At 42.4% G+C, this 16,708-nt stretch overlaps 1 protein-coding gene across 1 annotated transcript; it reads right to left on the bottom strand.

Moving 5' to 3' along the window:
- Positions 1 to 254: 254 nt before the first annotated feature.
- LOC124389981 (up-regulator of cell proliferation-like) lies at positions 255 to 16,237 on the bottom strand. The gene is made up of 5 exons (XM_046855632.1): positions 16,176 to 16,237; positions 15,698 to 15,756; positions 8,489 to 8,575; positions 8,324 to 8,374; positions 255 to 4,278 (listed from the first exon to the last, which is right to left on the bottom strand). The coding sequence occupies exon 5, from the start codon at positions 4,119 to 4,121 to the stop codon at positions 393 to 395; it is 3,729 nt and encodes a 1,242-aa protein (XP_046711588.1). The 5' UTR covers positions 4,122 to 4,278; positions 8,324 to 8,374; positions 8,489 to 8,575; positions 15,698 to 15,756; positions 16,176 to 16,237; the 3' UTR covers positions 255 to 392.
- Positions 16,238 to 16,708: the final 471 nt, after the last annotated feature.

Consider the following 16,708-nt stretch of genomic DNA (forward strand, 5'->3'; position numbering starts at 1 on the left):
TGCTTCACAGGGTGTCTTGCAAAATGGACAAAGCATTCCACAACCAAACACCCTCTTGAAAAGCTCATTTGTGGGATTCACAGAGGTATTGCTCAGAGTCTCTTTGACATCAGTTAATCTGAATATCTCATCTATTAACTGTTGTTTCATGTCATTTATACTTTCATAGAGACTTTTGGTAAAGGTACAACAACAGCTTTTATTTTGAAAAAAGACCCCCTCCACTGTATTCATGGATATTGAAATGAAACCGCTCATGGATTTGCAAAAGTTCTGGATCAACCTTTTTGTACCACCTGCATTATCAGGCAAAGGAGAGCCATTGTCATCAAGCTTAGAGATTTCCATTGCTTTCATGATCTCTTTCATTATGATGTCCAACTTCTTCATTTTTAAATTTGGCAGAGATATGTCGTTGGAAAGGCATTTAACAATTTGATTGTATATCCAATCTTTGACATAAGCATTGTATTGTAAGATGTACTTTTAAAATCATCAAAGTTTGGTTTTTCCATTAGCTCCTTTTGAATTTTGTATTGAAACAGAACTCGAGAACTGTACTCAGATGGGTTGTTCAGCAAAACTGCATCAACAATGTCAGGTCCGAGGGACTTGTCAATGTATTCAGCCACTGCTGGCTTAAGACAGAGCTGAGTGAAGTCTTGTGCTTTCCTATGGCACTGGTCCTTCTCTCTGTACAAATCAATGAAATCAGAGAGATATTTACTCTTGAATTTCTGCAAATGTTTGATGGGATTCTGCTCAATGAGGAATTTCTTTTGCATCTCACGGAATTTTCGAGAAGCAATGCCACAAATGTGCAAATTAAGGTCGAGTTCAAATGCCATATTGATTTTTGAACGCTCTTTTTGTAGCTGCTCATCAATTTCCACCAGCACATCTTTTGTAAACGTACTTTGGTAATCACATTTTTCTTGTGCATGCTGCTTAATGGTTTGACTGCAAAACTTAATTATCCCATTTGCAATGTTCTCTAGCTCTTGTTTTGCACTACGCTGTGTGAAGAAACTATGGAATTTATTTTTCAAAGTTATATGTTGCTCTTTGACCTGGAATTCTCCTTGCCCATACTTTGTCAAATCTTGAATTTTCTGCAAGTCTTCCATGACTTTGCGATTTCCAAAACTTTCACGTAGTTGCTTCAAAATATCTGCAGGAACATCCACTTCTTTCAGACCAGTGATGTTTGCCATCTCCCTTTTCCACATTTTCTCAAACTCTGCAGTGAGCTCTTCGTCAGACACCTCATCTCTGCGATGTTTGAAATTTTGCAGTAGTTGAAGGACTTGGCACTCAATTATTGCCGTTTGCTTTCTGTGGATGTCTGCTAATTTCTTCTTGTTACCTCTCATCTCAAGAGCAGCAGCTAATCTTTTTTGCACTTCAGCTTTCATTTCATTCTCCAGACCTTTGATGCTATTAGCAAAATCAGTTTTGTATTTTTCCACCAAGTATACATGACGGTCTTTCTTTTTGTAGTACTCTTTTAGTTTTGCATTAATTGCATTTGTTTGCAAGGAAACCTCTTTATATGCTTTCTTTTCAAGAAGCTCGACAGCCTCAGCATTACCACTTGTGTCACTGTTAGATATTTGAACTATTTCAGTTGTGAGCAGGGACTGAATACATCTTCTGAAAGACCACTCCCAGTCTGAAAACTCTTTGCAAAGGTTGTCATAGGCTTGGGCTACAAGTGTGTTCCTGAAACTAAAAATGAAGTTCTCAAACTTCACTGCCTTCCACAAACTACTAATCCATTGCAGGAACTCTGGGATCTGAGAGAGTTCTTCATCCTTTCTAGCTTTAAGGACCCCCAAGAGGGTTTTCTTAAAATCAAGAACTGCCACACTGTAGCCTGTATTTACTGGTGCCATTGGTGGTGTGCCATGCCATAGGCCTGGTATATACCAGTTGTTCTTTTCCACATCATAATCCAGGACATCTTTGAATTTTTTTATGTTGGGCTTTTTTTCCATCTCCGCTGCAATCATTGTCATCTCATTTAGTTGGTCCATGAGCTGTTTCCGTTCAGTCAGGTTTTTGTTGTATGCTGAAACACCACCAACATTTTGGTGGACAAAATGGCAGACTGTTTTTTTACCAACTTCCTTCATCCTTAAAAAAGCATGAACTGCAATCTGCAAGACATCTTTCATCTCTGTGGAATTCTCCATAGCTATATTGATGATGGTTACATCACTGAGACCAATCACAAATGTAGCCAGTTCATTGTCATGCTCATAACTGTCTTGCAGTTGTGCCAGTGCTGGTGATTTCAAACCCTCTGTATCAATCAGAAGGACAAAGTCACAAAGTAACTCCTCTTTCAAGTCATTATCCACTGGAAGGAAAATCATGTATGCTCCACGTGTGCATCGACCACTGCCCACTGCAAACTGAACTCCAAACATAGTGTTGAGCAATGTTGATTTACCAGTACTCTGAACCCCTAACACAGTCAGAACCAGCAAACGGCTCTTTTGTCCAACCATCCTGTGAAGCTCCATGAGAACATCGCTCACCCATTTCTCTGGGATATTTGAGGCATCTCCATCTAGTAGTTCAAGAGGGGACCCAGCTAGAAGCATTTTGGCAGCCAGTTTTGGGAGATTGAGGATTTTGTCTGATATTTTATTTGAACCAAATGATGCAGACTCATAAAGTTGTCCCATTTCTCTCATGTAGTGCTCTATGCCAAGTGAACAATTAAGAAGTTCCTGGTCTAATTTGGCAATGCTTGCTTTGTCTTTCTTTTGGTCATAATCTTTGTATTTGCGTCGAAGGTTAGATATGTGTTTGCGTGATTGCATGTCCAATTTTAGTCCCATCCACTTCAGAAAGAAGGCTCGCTCAGTATCATCAGACATCAACAAAGTATCTATAAAGATCTCCATTGTTGATGTCATTTTGTACTGACTTTGTTTGTTCCAAATTTCATCTTTTTCTTGTTGAAGTTGAACTTTATATTTCTCCAAGCTCATTTCTCCTGAATTCTTTAATCTGCACATCTCCTTTTCTATTTTAGCCAGCCTTTTCCAATTTTCACCTTGTAATGGCAACTGTGTCTTTTTATAGTCTGTTACTGGATGAACTCCAATAGTTTTCATGACTTTCTCTGCACTTGCTTCTGCTGATACACAAGCTTTACTTTGAATCTCATCAATGGCAAGACCTAACTCCTGAGCAGTCTTCTTCATGGAATCAATGCTTAATGATTCTTGACTTCCACTTAGAACAGTCTTAATGGAAGAATTTATCATTTTTGCAAATGCAGCCAAATTCACTTTTTGGCTTTTTAGAATGATGTGATCTCTTTCCACTTGCAGAGCATCAATTACTGTCTCAATGGATGACTTCACAGTCTGGTTCATATTTCTCTGTGAGTTGACCACAAGAAATATTTCGGGTTTTATTCCTCGTAAAGAGGCCAACAACCGTTGCTCATTTTCATCAGCACTGTCCAGGAACACAAAGAGAGCTGCTGATACCTTTGTGAGGAATCTGAATTGTGTTTCAAAAGTACTAGCATCTCCTCTTAAATTAGCAATAGCCACTGCCTCGGGAAAAACATCAATGCTTTGGTTTCCAGATGGAAGATTCCAGCATATTTCAACCATGCCATTAGAAATTAGCCTCGAAGCAGATCCTCCAATCATTTCTCGATGACAAAAGAAGTCATGCTGCTGCTCTGAATTGTTAAGCACTTGGTTCAAAATGTGTGACTTGGACAAGCTGCAGTTATTTAACCTCACAAAAGATATCAAGGGAATTTTTGCATGAACAACACTGTTCTCAACAAACTCCTTAGACTCTGACATTGAATGGGGGCGCCATTCTTTCATGATACATCTATGAGCCCATAACATAAAAGTGCACTGATTATGTGCTCCTTGAGGCAACAACAGTGGTGTCGCAAACTGGCACATTGACATTTTCAGTGCCATTTCTTGCTGAAGAAAACTATCTGCACAAAAGAAGAGGGCAGTGTGAAGATCTAAAAGGTTTAGACTACCATCATTGTCCTCTTCACTAAACAAGGCATTTGTTGTATAATTTTCACAAAGTGCAGATAGTACAGCTCTTGATTTTGAATTAACCATTAGTAACTTTCTTAGGAAGGCCCATGGTATTGCTTGCTGTGAGTCAATCTCTTCATTGGACACAGTAGCACTGTTAATTTCCAGTAAAATCCTCAGAGTCAGCTTGTTTGGGTAGTACTTTTCAAGTCCCAGTGTTTTCAAAATGAAAGAAGTCCATCTGAAAATAAAGATATATTTTGTTTGAAATACTATGAATGTAAATGGTGTGTCCATTTATGTGGATGGAAATATCTGTGATCAAATGTTTTCTGAAATGATCTAATATTTCCACCTTATTCTTTTGTATTCTTTATTTTATTTTTTTTCCTATTAGATATTAGTGAAGAGTTAGGTTTTAAGTATTTGTCTAAAGGCAGTAAAAAGTAGTGAGCTGGAGTCACTGTAGTAAGATAGAAGCTGGTGCACTTTTGGTGCACTTCTGTGTTTTAAATCTAATAAAAGCAGCTGCATCAATGGATGATAAAGGAGATCTTAGGAAGGTTGGATAAAATCAGGCAATTTTAATAGATTTAGTGGTCTGAGGACAAGTATGTAATGTCTTCTTTAACTCCTAAACTCCCTAGGTTGTTGGAGGGCATACAATAGAATTCGATACATTTCCCCATGGTGCTACAGTGTATATACTCATTCTGCTGTAACAAGGGCCTTGAAAGGCTTGTAAAGATCTGGAGAATCAAGAAACCTGTACTGTGTGCTCAGAAATAGAGGAAGATCTGTATGGTCCTAGTGGTCATAAAAAATCTTAAGAGTACCAGTCATTATTCAAAGTGGCATACATCTCTCTAGAACATTAGGCCTAGGTAAATTCAATCTACATGCAGACTCTCTCTAGGTTACGTATTTAACCCTAGTTCCCTGAGGGAACGTAACTGCATTGTCCAAACTCTGAAATAATGTGTGATAATGACACCGGAACTGTGGCAAGGGGACGCAGCGTCTCGTTCCCTCAGGGAACTAGAGTTACATACCTAACCTAGAGACATTTCCTTTAAGGAACTCAAGCTGCATCTCAATGCCAATTAGTTGCAATCGCAAGAACCCAATGACGGCAGACTGACCAGTCCCTGACAAGTGTTTAATGGCACAGCTATGTCAAAGGACAGAGGGGACTGAAATGGATTATGATAGAATGCCCGGAGCCTAATAGGTCGTGGGACAACCAGGGGCACTTTGCTTTGTAACCCGCTCTATAGTGCAGGAAGGCACTGGCCATGTCTGGAGTACACTCCAGGAAGAGGGGGCCCACAGAAAGGGCCTGTAAAACACCTACTCTCCTCAGAGAGCATATAGCAGGGCAGTCTTGATTGTGAAGTGCATCCATAAAGCCTTGGCCAGGGGCTCAATGGGGCTTTAGATAGAGCCTCCAACACAGCGGCCAGGTCCCACCCAGGCATTCTAGGTCGTACCGGAGCCACAGAAAACGCATCAGCAGTGGGTCTCTGCCAAATAATTGCCCTGTCAGGGGGGCACAATACGCCGAAACAGAAGACACGTAGACTTTTAGGGTGGACGGGGTCAAATTGGTTGTGAGCGCACCACACAGTGAACAGATGCCATCTTGCGGCATACAACGTTTTCATGGAGGGAGCTCTGGAAAAGAGAATGGTTTCTACCACCTCAGTGGAGAGGCCTGACCCTTGAAGCTGCACCCCCTTAGGGGCCAGAGCCACAACCTTCATAACTCTGGTTGGGGGTGATAAATTGTGCCCCCTGCTTGAGAGAGGAGATCCCTCCTCAGAGGTATCTCCCGTGAAGGCTGCTCAAGGAGGGCTACCAGGTCCGCGAACCATGGTCTGACCGGCCACCATGGGGCCACCAGGAGGAGACAATCTTCGTCCCGGCAAACTCTCTCTAGAACTCTTAAAAGCAGCGCAATGGGGGAAAGGTATACAAGTAGAGCCTCGAGCCATGCCTGTGCCATGGTCTCCAGCCCTAGAGGGTCTGGGGATGCAAGGAAAACCTTATGGGACAGTGCCAGCCTGTATAGGGGCGTGAGCGCAACCCCCCTGGTGGTTTAATGTACAAGACCACTGAGGCATTTTCCAAACAGATCAACATGTGGTGGCCTCTGGGGTCTGGGAGGAAATACTTCAGAGCCAGAAGCACGGCCAGCATCTATAGACAATCGATGTGCCATAGTAGATGGGGCCCTTCCCATAGACCTTGGGCAGAGTGGCCACTTATGACTGCTCCCCACCCTGTGAGGGATGCATCGATCATAAGCATTACACGATGACCAGGGACTCCCAGAACAGGGCTTTGATATATGAAACTGGGAACTCTGCAAACATCTAAGCACATAAGGCTCAGTGTATGACCTTGATCATACGGAGGCGATTTCCCTTCTGTGAGAACCCTGGGCCCCGAGGTACCACTGAAAGGGGTCTCATGAATAAAATGCCAAGTGGAATCACATTGGATGCTGCTGCCATTAACCCAAGCAGTCTATGAAACTGCTTTAGAGTGAGTGACTGCCCTTCTCTGACCTTCCTGACAACTGTAAGGATGGATGCAATACAGGCAGGGGAAAGTTGAGCATGTATAGTCATCAAATCCCAAATGACACCTAGATAAGTGGTTCTCTGTAATGGAGAGAGCACACTCTTCCTGGCATTCAGCCAAAACCCTAGCTCCTTCATGTGAGCGAGAACGACATCTCGATGCCGGACCGCTAACTGCTCTGATTGAGCTAATATCAACCAATCATGGATATAATTGAGGATGCAGATGCCCTGAAGTCTCATGGGAGCCAGAGCCACATCCACACACTTTGTGAAGTTGCGGGGTGACAAGGCAAGGCCAAAGGGAAGAACCCGATATTGGTGAGTCCTCCTAGTCTGCAACGATGCCGGGCAAAAACCAAGGAAGGGAGCTCGCTGGAGCAGGCCGTGCCCTGAAGCACATTTCATGGAAGGGTTAACAAACCAGCTCCCTGAGGGGCGGAGTGGGACGGGCACTGGGTCACCTCCCAGAATGTCCTGTCAGGACCTTTAGGTCAAATCCCTCTTATTGAAGATGACAGTCCTCAGATCTGTGACCTCACGGGGCTTCGAACCCGAGTGCCACGCCGAATCCCTTACAGGGGGAGAGCGCGACGCTACGTGTCTGCACTACCCTGCCGAGCAGCAGCACAGCCTTGTCCCTGTCATATATTTCTGACCAGGTGAACCACAAATGCCTCTCAGTGGAGGTTAGGGCAGCCATGGACTGCTTAGGACTCCTTAGTGGCTTGGAGAGCCATGTCCACCTTACGGCGGAGCTCTTGCACCTGGCTGCCTATTATGTCTCCCACATCTAACCATCACAGAAGGTTGGCTTAGTACGTATGCAAAACCGCTATGGTGGGCTGGCATCCATGGAGGAGGCAACGCCTTGAGAGAGATAGCCCGCTAGAATCTCTTCAACCCATGGCATGGCTCCATAACCATGATCCCTGACCCCCAAGACATTGGAGTACAATGCCATCTTGGGGCTAAAGGGGCAGGCCGAGAAAGGCTTTGCCCAGGACCTGGACACCGCGGTGTGTCGGACATGGAAAAAACTATAGACCCCAACGCGGAGGTTGTGATGCCGGGAGCAGAAATTGCTCCATCAAGCTTACTGGATGGTGGGCCTTTTTGCCCATTGGCTGCCCATGCTAGATCTAGCTTCTCTATGGCCCGTGTTACAACCTCCATGAGCTCCTCGTTTCTGAGCTCACGAAAAAACTTTGTTAGTGGCTGTTGTAAGATTGGTTCGGTGCTTTGGTTTCGCATGACCTTGGCAGTGCTTTGCCATGGTCGTCTCTTACTCCTTGTGCATCCTGTGGCCATTTCTTTGAAGCAGCAGCAAAGAAGAATATTTTAAAATGTTTTTCAACTAGACCACTGTGATCAGTGCTGGCATTAATGAAACAATGTACAGAGTAAACATTCAAGCAAAAGGATCTAATTAAATGTTTGCTCTCAATCATCACAGGAACATTGTTATTGCTCAGCAAACTATCCTGGGGATTGGAAACTGGGCTAGGCAACTGGATATTGATTGAACTTTTTTATATAATTTATGATATAATATGGTTATGTGTTTCATGTCACAAATCAATCAAATAAATCTGGTAGTTACCCCATACTAACACCAAATATAAAATCTGTATTATATTGAACTCCAACTCAATGTCCAAAGTTTTAAATTGAAATTAATTATGTTCTGTTATGTCATACCTCTAATCTGGTTTGATCCCCTCTTTGCTGGTGTAGGTTGTGGTCCACATTCTTTTGTTATACATAAAATAAAGTAACACACAGTAGATTTGAAGATAACATTTATTAGTATGATCAAACATATATGAATGAATATATATAGTTGCCAAAAAAGTTAATACATACTTTTAGTTTTATCTTTGTTAGAAGACATCTTTCTTCAGCATTTGTTGTTGCTTTTTTAAAACTGCACATGCAGACTTTCAGAGCTACCTAAGAGGGAAAATTCAAAACAACATGATTCATTCTGTCTGTCCAACTCCATCTGTTCTTTTCAGCACAATATTTCAGCAGAATCTATAAGGAGTTTAGTAATAATTAGGAACTAAAGACCCATTGTCTGGCTACCTGCAGATTTGACCCTAAATCCACCTTTGCATCTGTCCATCTTTCTGTGTCAGAGATTATCCCTCTGTTGTGAAGTGTTGCATTGCTGGAGCTCACAGAGCACATTTTGGCTTGCTGCACTAGCACAATCTATATTCTTTGTGATTTTTTACCCATGTGTTTTTTTCTCTATCTTTTCTCCATGTTATTTCTCCATCCTTGCCATTTTATTTATTAATTCACTGATGTATTTCTTTGCACCTGTTTCCATTGTCTAGTTGTCAAGAACTATGTTCATCTTATTGTGTATACCGAGCTTTTGGTTCATGTTTGATATCTCAGTTTATTTCAGTTCAGTTCACTTTTTTGTTTTGCTCAAATTTTAATAATTTTTTTTTTATTGTCCAAACTGTGCCTGTTTTATGTTGTAAGTCTGTTAATTTTGACTTGTCAGCCATTACTAATATTAATTATGTTACTAATAAAATGTTATTATTTACACTATTCACTTGTCTGTATCCTTAGAAGACTTTATATATATATATATATATATATATATATATATATATATATATATATATATATATATATATATATATATAATTACACTGTATATACTAGCAGTCTTAGATGGTATACAGGGACATAAAATCCCAGGGAAAATATACAGGGAAAAAAATCCAGAAATCAAAATGTATGATTTTTTAACAATTTATTTGTATGATACAGCTGCAAATAAGTATTTGAACACCTGTCTATCAGCTAGAATTCTGACCCTCAAAGACCTGTTAGTCTGCCTTTAAAATGTCCACCTCCACTACATTTATTATCCTAAATTAGATGCACCTGTTCGAGGTTGTTAGCTGCATAAAGACACCTGTCCATCCCATACAATCAGTAAAAATCCAACTACTAACATGGCCAAGACCAAAGAGCTGTCCAAAGACACTAGAGACAAAATTGTATATATATATATATATATATATATATATATATATATATATATATATATATATATATATATATATATAATATATTGTCCCCGTATACCAGCAAAGACTGCTAGTGGGCTGTTAGGTTGCCCAGACAACCTCCCCAGCAGAGCTTTCTCCTGAGACTGACAACAGAGCCTCTTATGACCATTTAATGGCTGAGGCAAATGAGGCAGCCTCTCAAGACCTGCTAATGCCAGATGCCAAGAATTTGGCTTCTCAAGGCCTGTGACAGGAAGGTGTCATGAACTGGCATGAAGACATGTTCATGCCAGAGTTTAACAGCACAGCCTCCTATGCCAAGCTCCAGCCCAAGGCTGATAAAATATATATAGTTATATATGAAGTATATATAGTAACTTATCATGTGACTTGATATCACATGATCTGGGCCTGCCTGAAGCACACAATGCAGCCTTGCATGACTGCAGATGTTTGAAACTAAAAACTCAGTTCTGTGTCAGGAGCTCAAGGTGCATCAACAATGTTCTACGTGGCCTCCTGCACATCAGACCATTTCAGTGGTGGCTAGGAGTACAGGCTCTCTCAAGGCAAGGGCTGAGGTCTTGGGAATGGCGATTCCACCCCAAAGTGGTGGAGCAGATCTGGAAGAAATTTTACAGAGCTCAAGTGGCCTGATCGCAACTCAAGAGATGTTGCACTGTCCCCTCTGGTTCTCCCTTACTCCGCCAGCCCCTCTAGGGCTGGATGCCATTGCACAGGTGTGGCTGACGCAGCGCTTGTATGCCTTCCCTCCTGTCGCGCTGCTCCCAGGATTTCTGGAGAGAGTTTCCCGAGACGGAGTCTTGTCTTCTCCTCGTGGCCCCATGGTGGCTGGGCAGACCATGGTTCGCGGACCTGGTAGCCCTTCTCGATCACCCTCCCTGGGAGATTCCTCTCAGGTGGGATCTTCTCTCTCAGGCAGGGGGTGCAATAGTCCACCCCCACCTACAGCTGCGGAGACTGTGGCTGTGGCCAATGAGTGGGTACGGCTCTCTATGGAGACGTCTCCCTGTGAACAAGCAGACCCTCGGCAGATTGATTGTGGAGGCTATTTTTTCCTACCGTGAGTCCTTTGGTCGCCCCGCTCCTTTCAGGGTCAGAGTGCACTCAGCCTCCTGCACATCAGACCATTTCAGTGGTGGCTAGGAGTACAGGCTCTCTCAAGGCAAGGGCTGAGGTCTTGGGAATGGCGATTCCACCCCAAAGTGGTGGAGCAGATCTGGAAGAAATTTTACAGAGCTCAAGTGGCCTGATCGCAACTCAAGAGATGTTGCACTGTCCCCTCTGGTTCTCCCTTACTCCGCCAGCCCCTCTAGGGCTGGATGCCATTGCACAGGTGTGGCTGACGCAGCGCTTGTATGCCTTCCTCCTGTCGCGCTGCTCCCAGGATTTCTGGAGAGAGTTTCCCGAGACGGAGTCTTGTCTTCTCCTCGTGGCCCCATGGTGGCTGGGCAGACCATGGTTCGCGGACCTGGTAGCCCTTCTCGATCACCCTCCCTGGGAGATTCCTCTCAGGTGGGATCTTCTCTCTCAGGCAGGGGGTGCAATAGTCCACCCCCACCTACAGCTGCGGAGACTGTGGCTGTGGCCAATGAGTGGGTACGGCTCTCTATGGAGACGTCTCCCTGTGAACAAGCAGACCCTCGGCAGATTGATTGTGGAGGCTATTTTTTCCTACCGTGAGTCCTTTGGTCGCCCCGCTCCTTTCAGGGTCAGAGTGCACTCAACCCGGAGTGTGGCAGCCGGAGATGGACACGCTCCTCAGTACTTTCCCCTCTGACGGCACCCCGCTGACAGTTCTTGGTGACTTCAACCTCCCATCCGACAAACTTCAGTCATCTTGCCTCTTGCCTTTTCTGAATACCTTCTCCTTGACATTTAACAGCTGCCCTCCAACACACAAGGGAGGAAATGTCCTGGACCTGGTTTTCACCCGTCCTACTCCAGCTACAGACATGACTGCCACTCCACTTCCAATCTCTGATCATCACCTGGTTTCCTTTTAATCACTCTTCCTATTCAACCTAAAAATAATTTACATGTCTCTCTTATCCGTCCTAACCTTCACTCTATCTCCCCTCCTCTGTAACTTCATGTACTCTTTCATCTCTTCCTGACCCGTCTCCTTTTCCTCTCTACCCTTAGACGTTGCTACGGACTCCTTCCTCTCATCTCTTTCCTCAACCATGGACCTCCTTTGTCCCTTGACTACAAGACCCAAGAAGACTTCTTGTCCCACACCGTGGCTGTCAGAAGTTTTGCGCAGTAATCGACGAGAACTCCGATCTGCAGAGAGGAAGTGGAAAAAATCACAGCTTGATGTAGACCTCTCATCTTACCGTGCACTCCTGACCAAATTTTCTTTGAGGTGACTTCTGCCAAAACTGCCTTCTACAAGGAAAAGCTTGAGGCCTCTGCACAAGATCCTCGTAAGCTTCACAACATCTTCTCTTCTCTACTAAACCCCTGCTGCACCTGCTCCATCCTCCTGACTGCTAATGACTTTGCCTCCTTCTATGATGAGAAGATTAGGAAAATCTGCCAGACCTTCACTTCCTCTCCAACAATGATTACACAACACAGCCAACAATCCACTACGTCTCTGTCAAGCTTCTCAACCTTAACAGAAGATGAGATACTGCAAGTCATCCGATCCTGCAATCCCACCACCTGTCCTCTGGATCCAATCCCTTCAACTACGCTCCAGACCATCACGCAAGATCTCCTGCCCTTCATCTCCACAATCATCAATGGGTCATTAACATCTGGCTATGTACCAACTACCTTCAAGCAAGCAAGGGTCATTCCTATCTTGAAGAAACCGGCTCTGGATCCATCAGACATCAACAACTACAGACCGGTATCACTCCTTTCCTTTCTTTCTAAATCTCTGAACGCACTGTTTTTAACCAACTGTCTGTCTATCTCTCACAGAACAACCTCCACGATCCGAACCAGTCTGGGTTCAAAGCGGCACATTCCACAGAGACGGCCCTATTGGCTGTTTCTGAGAAACTACATGCTGCTCGGTCAGCCAAGCTGTCATCTGTACTTATCTTTCTGGACCTTTCAGCAGCATTTGACACAGTCAACCACAAGACACTTTTGTCAACCCTCAAGAGCCTTGGTATCTGGAACAGCATGGGAATGGTTTGCTTCCTACCTGGAAGGTCGCTCATACCAGGTAACATGGAGGGGATCCACATCTGCCCCATGCAGACTCACCACTGGTGTCCCACAAGGCTCGGTACTTGGTCCCCTCCTTTTCTCCCTCTATACCCACTCCATTGGTGAAGTCATATCCTCACATGGGTTTTCTTATCACTGCTATGCAGATGACACTCAACTCATCTTTTCTTTCCTCCATCAGATACCACAGCTTCCGCCGGATCTCAGCATGCTTGTCAGACATATCTTTATGGATGAGGGCTCACCAACTTAAACTCAACCCCAGCAAAACAGAACTGCTGGTCATCCCAGGTGATTCATCTCCAGGTCAAGATCTACAAATAACACTTCATGACTCTCTGCTCTCCCCTTCAGCCACTGCTCGTAACCTTGGGGTAACTATGGACAATGAACTGTCTTTTTTCCCACATATCGCTAATGTTGCTCGTTCTTGTCGATTTCTTCTCTATAACATCCGAAGGATTCGACCATTTCTGTCCATACAGGCTGCCCAGTTGCTTGTTCAGTCTCTTGTCATTTCAAGACTGGACTACTGCAACTCTCTGCTGGCAGGTCTTCCCCTGAACGCTATTCGTCCACTGCAAATGATCCAAAACGCAGCTGCACGACTTGTGTTCAATCAGCCCAAGTTTTCCCACACCACCCCACTGCTGCGCTCCTTCACTGGCTTCCAGTAGCTGCACGTATCAGATTCAAAACACTGATGCTTGCCTACAAGGCCAAAATGGACCAGCACCATCTTACCTCAGTGACCTCATCACATCTCGCACTGCACCACGCTGTCTGAGATCCTCCAGCACTGCTCGACTGGTACCACCTTCTCTCAGAATGAGAGGTAAGTACAATTCAAGGCTCTTCTCTGTTCTGGCACCAAAGTGGTGGAATGAACTTCCCCTAGATGTCCGTACAGCAGAGTCCCTGATTATCTTTAAGCGACGACTGAAGACCTACCTCTTCCTGAAATACCTAAATTAGCACTTTCCAAGTTTGTAGAATTCGAGTTATATTTATATTGAGTTTGTATTCTTGCATACCAGTGTAGATTTATTCACTACTAGAGATTTAAAGCACTTTTGTACGTCGCTCTGGATAAGGGCGTCTGCTAAATGCCGCAAATGTAATGTAATGTAATGGCAGCCTCTAAGGCTCGGTCCTCTGGAGTTTCTCTCCAAGACATCTGCAGTGCTGCAGGCTGGTCCACCCCGCTGACCACTGTCAGGTTTTATAACCTTGACCTCAGTGCCACTCCTGGCCCCTCTGTCTTTCTACCTAGCTGTGCTCTAGGCATGGACTGGTCAGTTTGGCGGTATTGCACACTCATTCACAAAGTGCTGTTGATGCAGCTCGAGTTCCTGAAAGGGAAGGCCTCCAGGTTACATATGTAACCATGGTTCCCTGAGGAAACGAGATGCTGCGTCTCCAGGCCACACTGCCGGCATCCCTGTAGTGCTTTCTTTCCTTTCAAAAGGTGGCATCGGTTCCAGTCCATGTGCTTTTTATAGCTTCCTTGACGTAACATTGCCCCGCCAGTGATGCCGTGCTTTCCATTGGACTGATTACACATGTGATTCAGAGCGTGGACAACGCTTGAATACGGAAGTGATACGGAAGCGTTCCCAGAGTGTTGTTAAAGCAGCGTCTCGTTCCCTCAGGGAACTTGGAGACATTTCCCATGACATTGTTGTAAGAAAAAAAACTCTAAAGTTGCAGTTTGATTTATCTCAAGCAGATCAGTGTAGATTTATTCATTGATGGAGACTCAAAGCACTTTTGTACATCACTCTGGACAAGGGCGTGTTTTTTTTTTTTGTTTATTTCAATTAATGTGTACATCTTGTTATGTCATTTCGCTCAAGTTTGTGTTTTAATACTCCCTGACTTTTTATTGTCTAGTTTTGAAGTATTACACTCAGTTCCCTGCTTATACCAAGCTGATTAACATCTTAATTTTTGTTCTTGTTCTTGTTTTGCCCTAGTTTATGTTTGATTATTTTTTGTTTACACCTGCTATTTTGGACCTGTCTGACTTTGTTACTGAAAAAAAGCTTTTTTTATTATTAGATTCTAAAGGTATTTTGAGAAGTAGTATTAGATTTTTGTTAAACTTATATGGAATTATCATTCTAACCAGCAGATGTTTAAAACAATGTCAAAGTCACAGCAATGACAACTGTCAAAAATACTTTTAAAATACATAAAATGTTCTTCCTGTTTGAAGAATATTGTAAGGGAAGAAAGGAACTCCACAGTTTATATTAACTAATTAATATGATTAGGATTAATTTTGACTGCACAATAGAAATAGCCGCTTGTTTACATCAACCTCTCTTGACCCCCAGGACAGAAACAACCGTGCCATCTGCAAGAGAAACTGCTCCCAATTATTTATTTATTTATTTGTTAATTTATTTGATTTTTTAGTGTTGCAGTTCTAAATGTCTTAATGATGAACTGTCATAGCACATGCTTTTTTTTTGTTTCTTGTTTGTGTGTGTGTGTGTGTGTGTGTGTGTGTGTGTGTGTGTGTGTGTGTGTGTGTGTGTGTTTCTTGACTATTTTAACGATTCGCAGTGACTGCACCACAAAGAAGATAGTAGTAGTAGATAGATAGATAGTAATAGATAGTAGTAATGCAAAAAGGTAAGCACAGTATGTTTGTCTAATAAATCTTTTTCATTTATAACATTTATAAGAACCTAAATTCATAAAACACTTATTTTGATACATTCAAATAACTTTTTTTTAACTGTTCACAAACACACACAAACACTTACATTCCAACTTATGCAAGCTATAAAATGAAATAACAATATAAAAAACCCACCTTTACTTTCACAATTGTAGAGAGATGAATCTTTATTTAATTTGAGACACCTTGCAGCTCTGAGAAAGCAGAAAATAAGACTATTGTAAATCTTTCTTTAATTACATTTTTCAATTAGAGAAACATATTTATAAAGCTTCCATTTGGTAAAAGCATACTAATTCAATGAAAGATGTTTTGTTTACATTTTAATACAGTGTTCATCAACACAGCCCAATCTTAGTGGTTAAATAAAAACTAGGACAATATATATATTATCCCTGGAATGATCACAGTTTGAAAACATTTCAGTCAGATAATGATGTAAAATATCTTAAGAAGCATTTGGCTAATGTTTTAGCATGTAAAGTCTTGTAATATAAAAATCTCTTTATAAAGCATCCTTTGTATTTAGTAAATGTGAAAGAAATTAGCTTCTGCAAAAGAAATTGTGAAGTACAGAAAAGTGAAGTGCAGAAAATGATTTTATAATCCTTACCACATCTAATGAAATAAAGGATGAGTTCTCATGCTGATGCTGGTATTAGTTCTGTGTTACTTCTTATTGTGGTCAGTACTGTATTTATACTGACTGGACTGTTTTACGCCCTGAGATGGCATCCAAAAACTGCAGAGCAGGACTTGCAAGTGAAAACAAAAGGTTGAGGGAAGATCTGGTCATGGTGCATGCCTAAATGACATGAGAACAAAAACTAAATGCTGAACTTTTTTACGAATAAGTTCTCCACCATTAAGTAAGCATTTATGTAAGACATAGGGATGAAAAAAATATGACATGTTGTTGGTAAATGACAAACAGTTTGGCAATTACCAGAATGTTATAAAATGTTCTTTTTTAAAACACTGATCATTGCAAAGCAGTTTTATAGGCATTGCTGACTTACTGATCACTGGGATAAATTAAGTAGTATGCAGTTTTTTAGAACTGGAATATACATTAGACTACTAACATTTTGAATCGTTCACGGAAGGGCTACAGTTTTTTATGTTTTGCACAAATGGTGGAAATTA

This window comes from Silurus meridionalis, chromosome 8, assembly GCF_014805685.1.
Source record: "Silurus meridionalis isolate SWU-2019-XX chromosome 8, ASM1480568v1, whole genome shotgun sequence".
NCBI lineage: Eukaryota > Metazoa > Chordata > Actinopteri > Siluriformes > Siluridae > Silurus > Silurus meridionalis.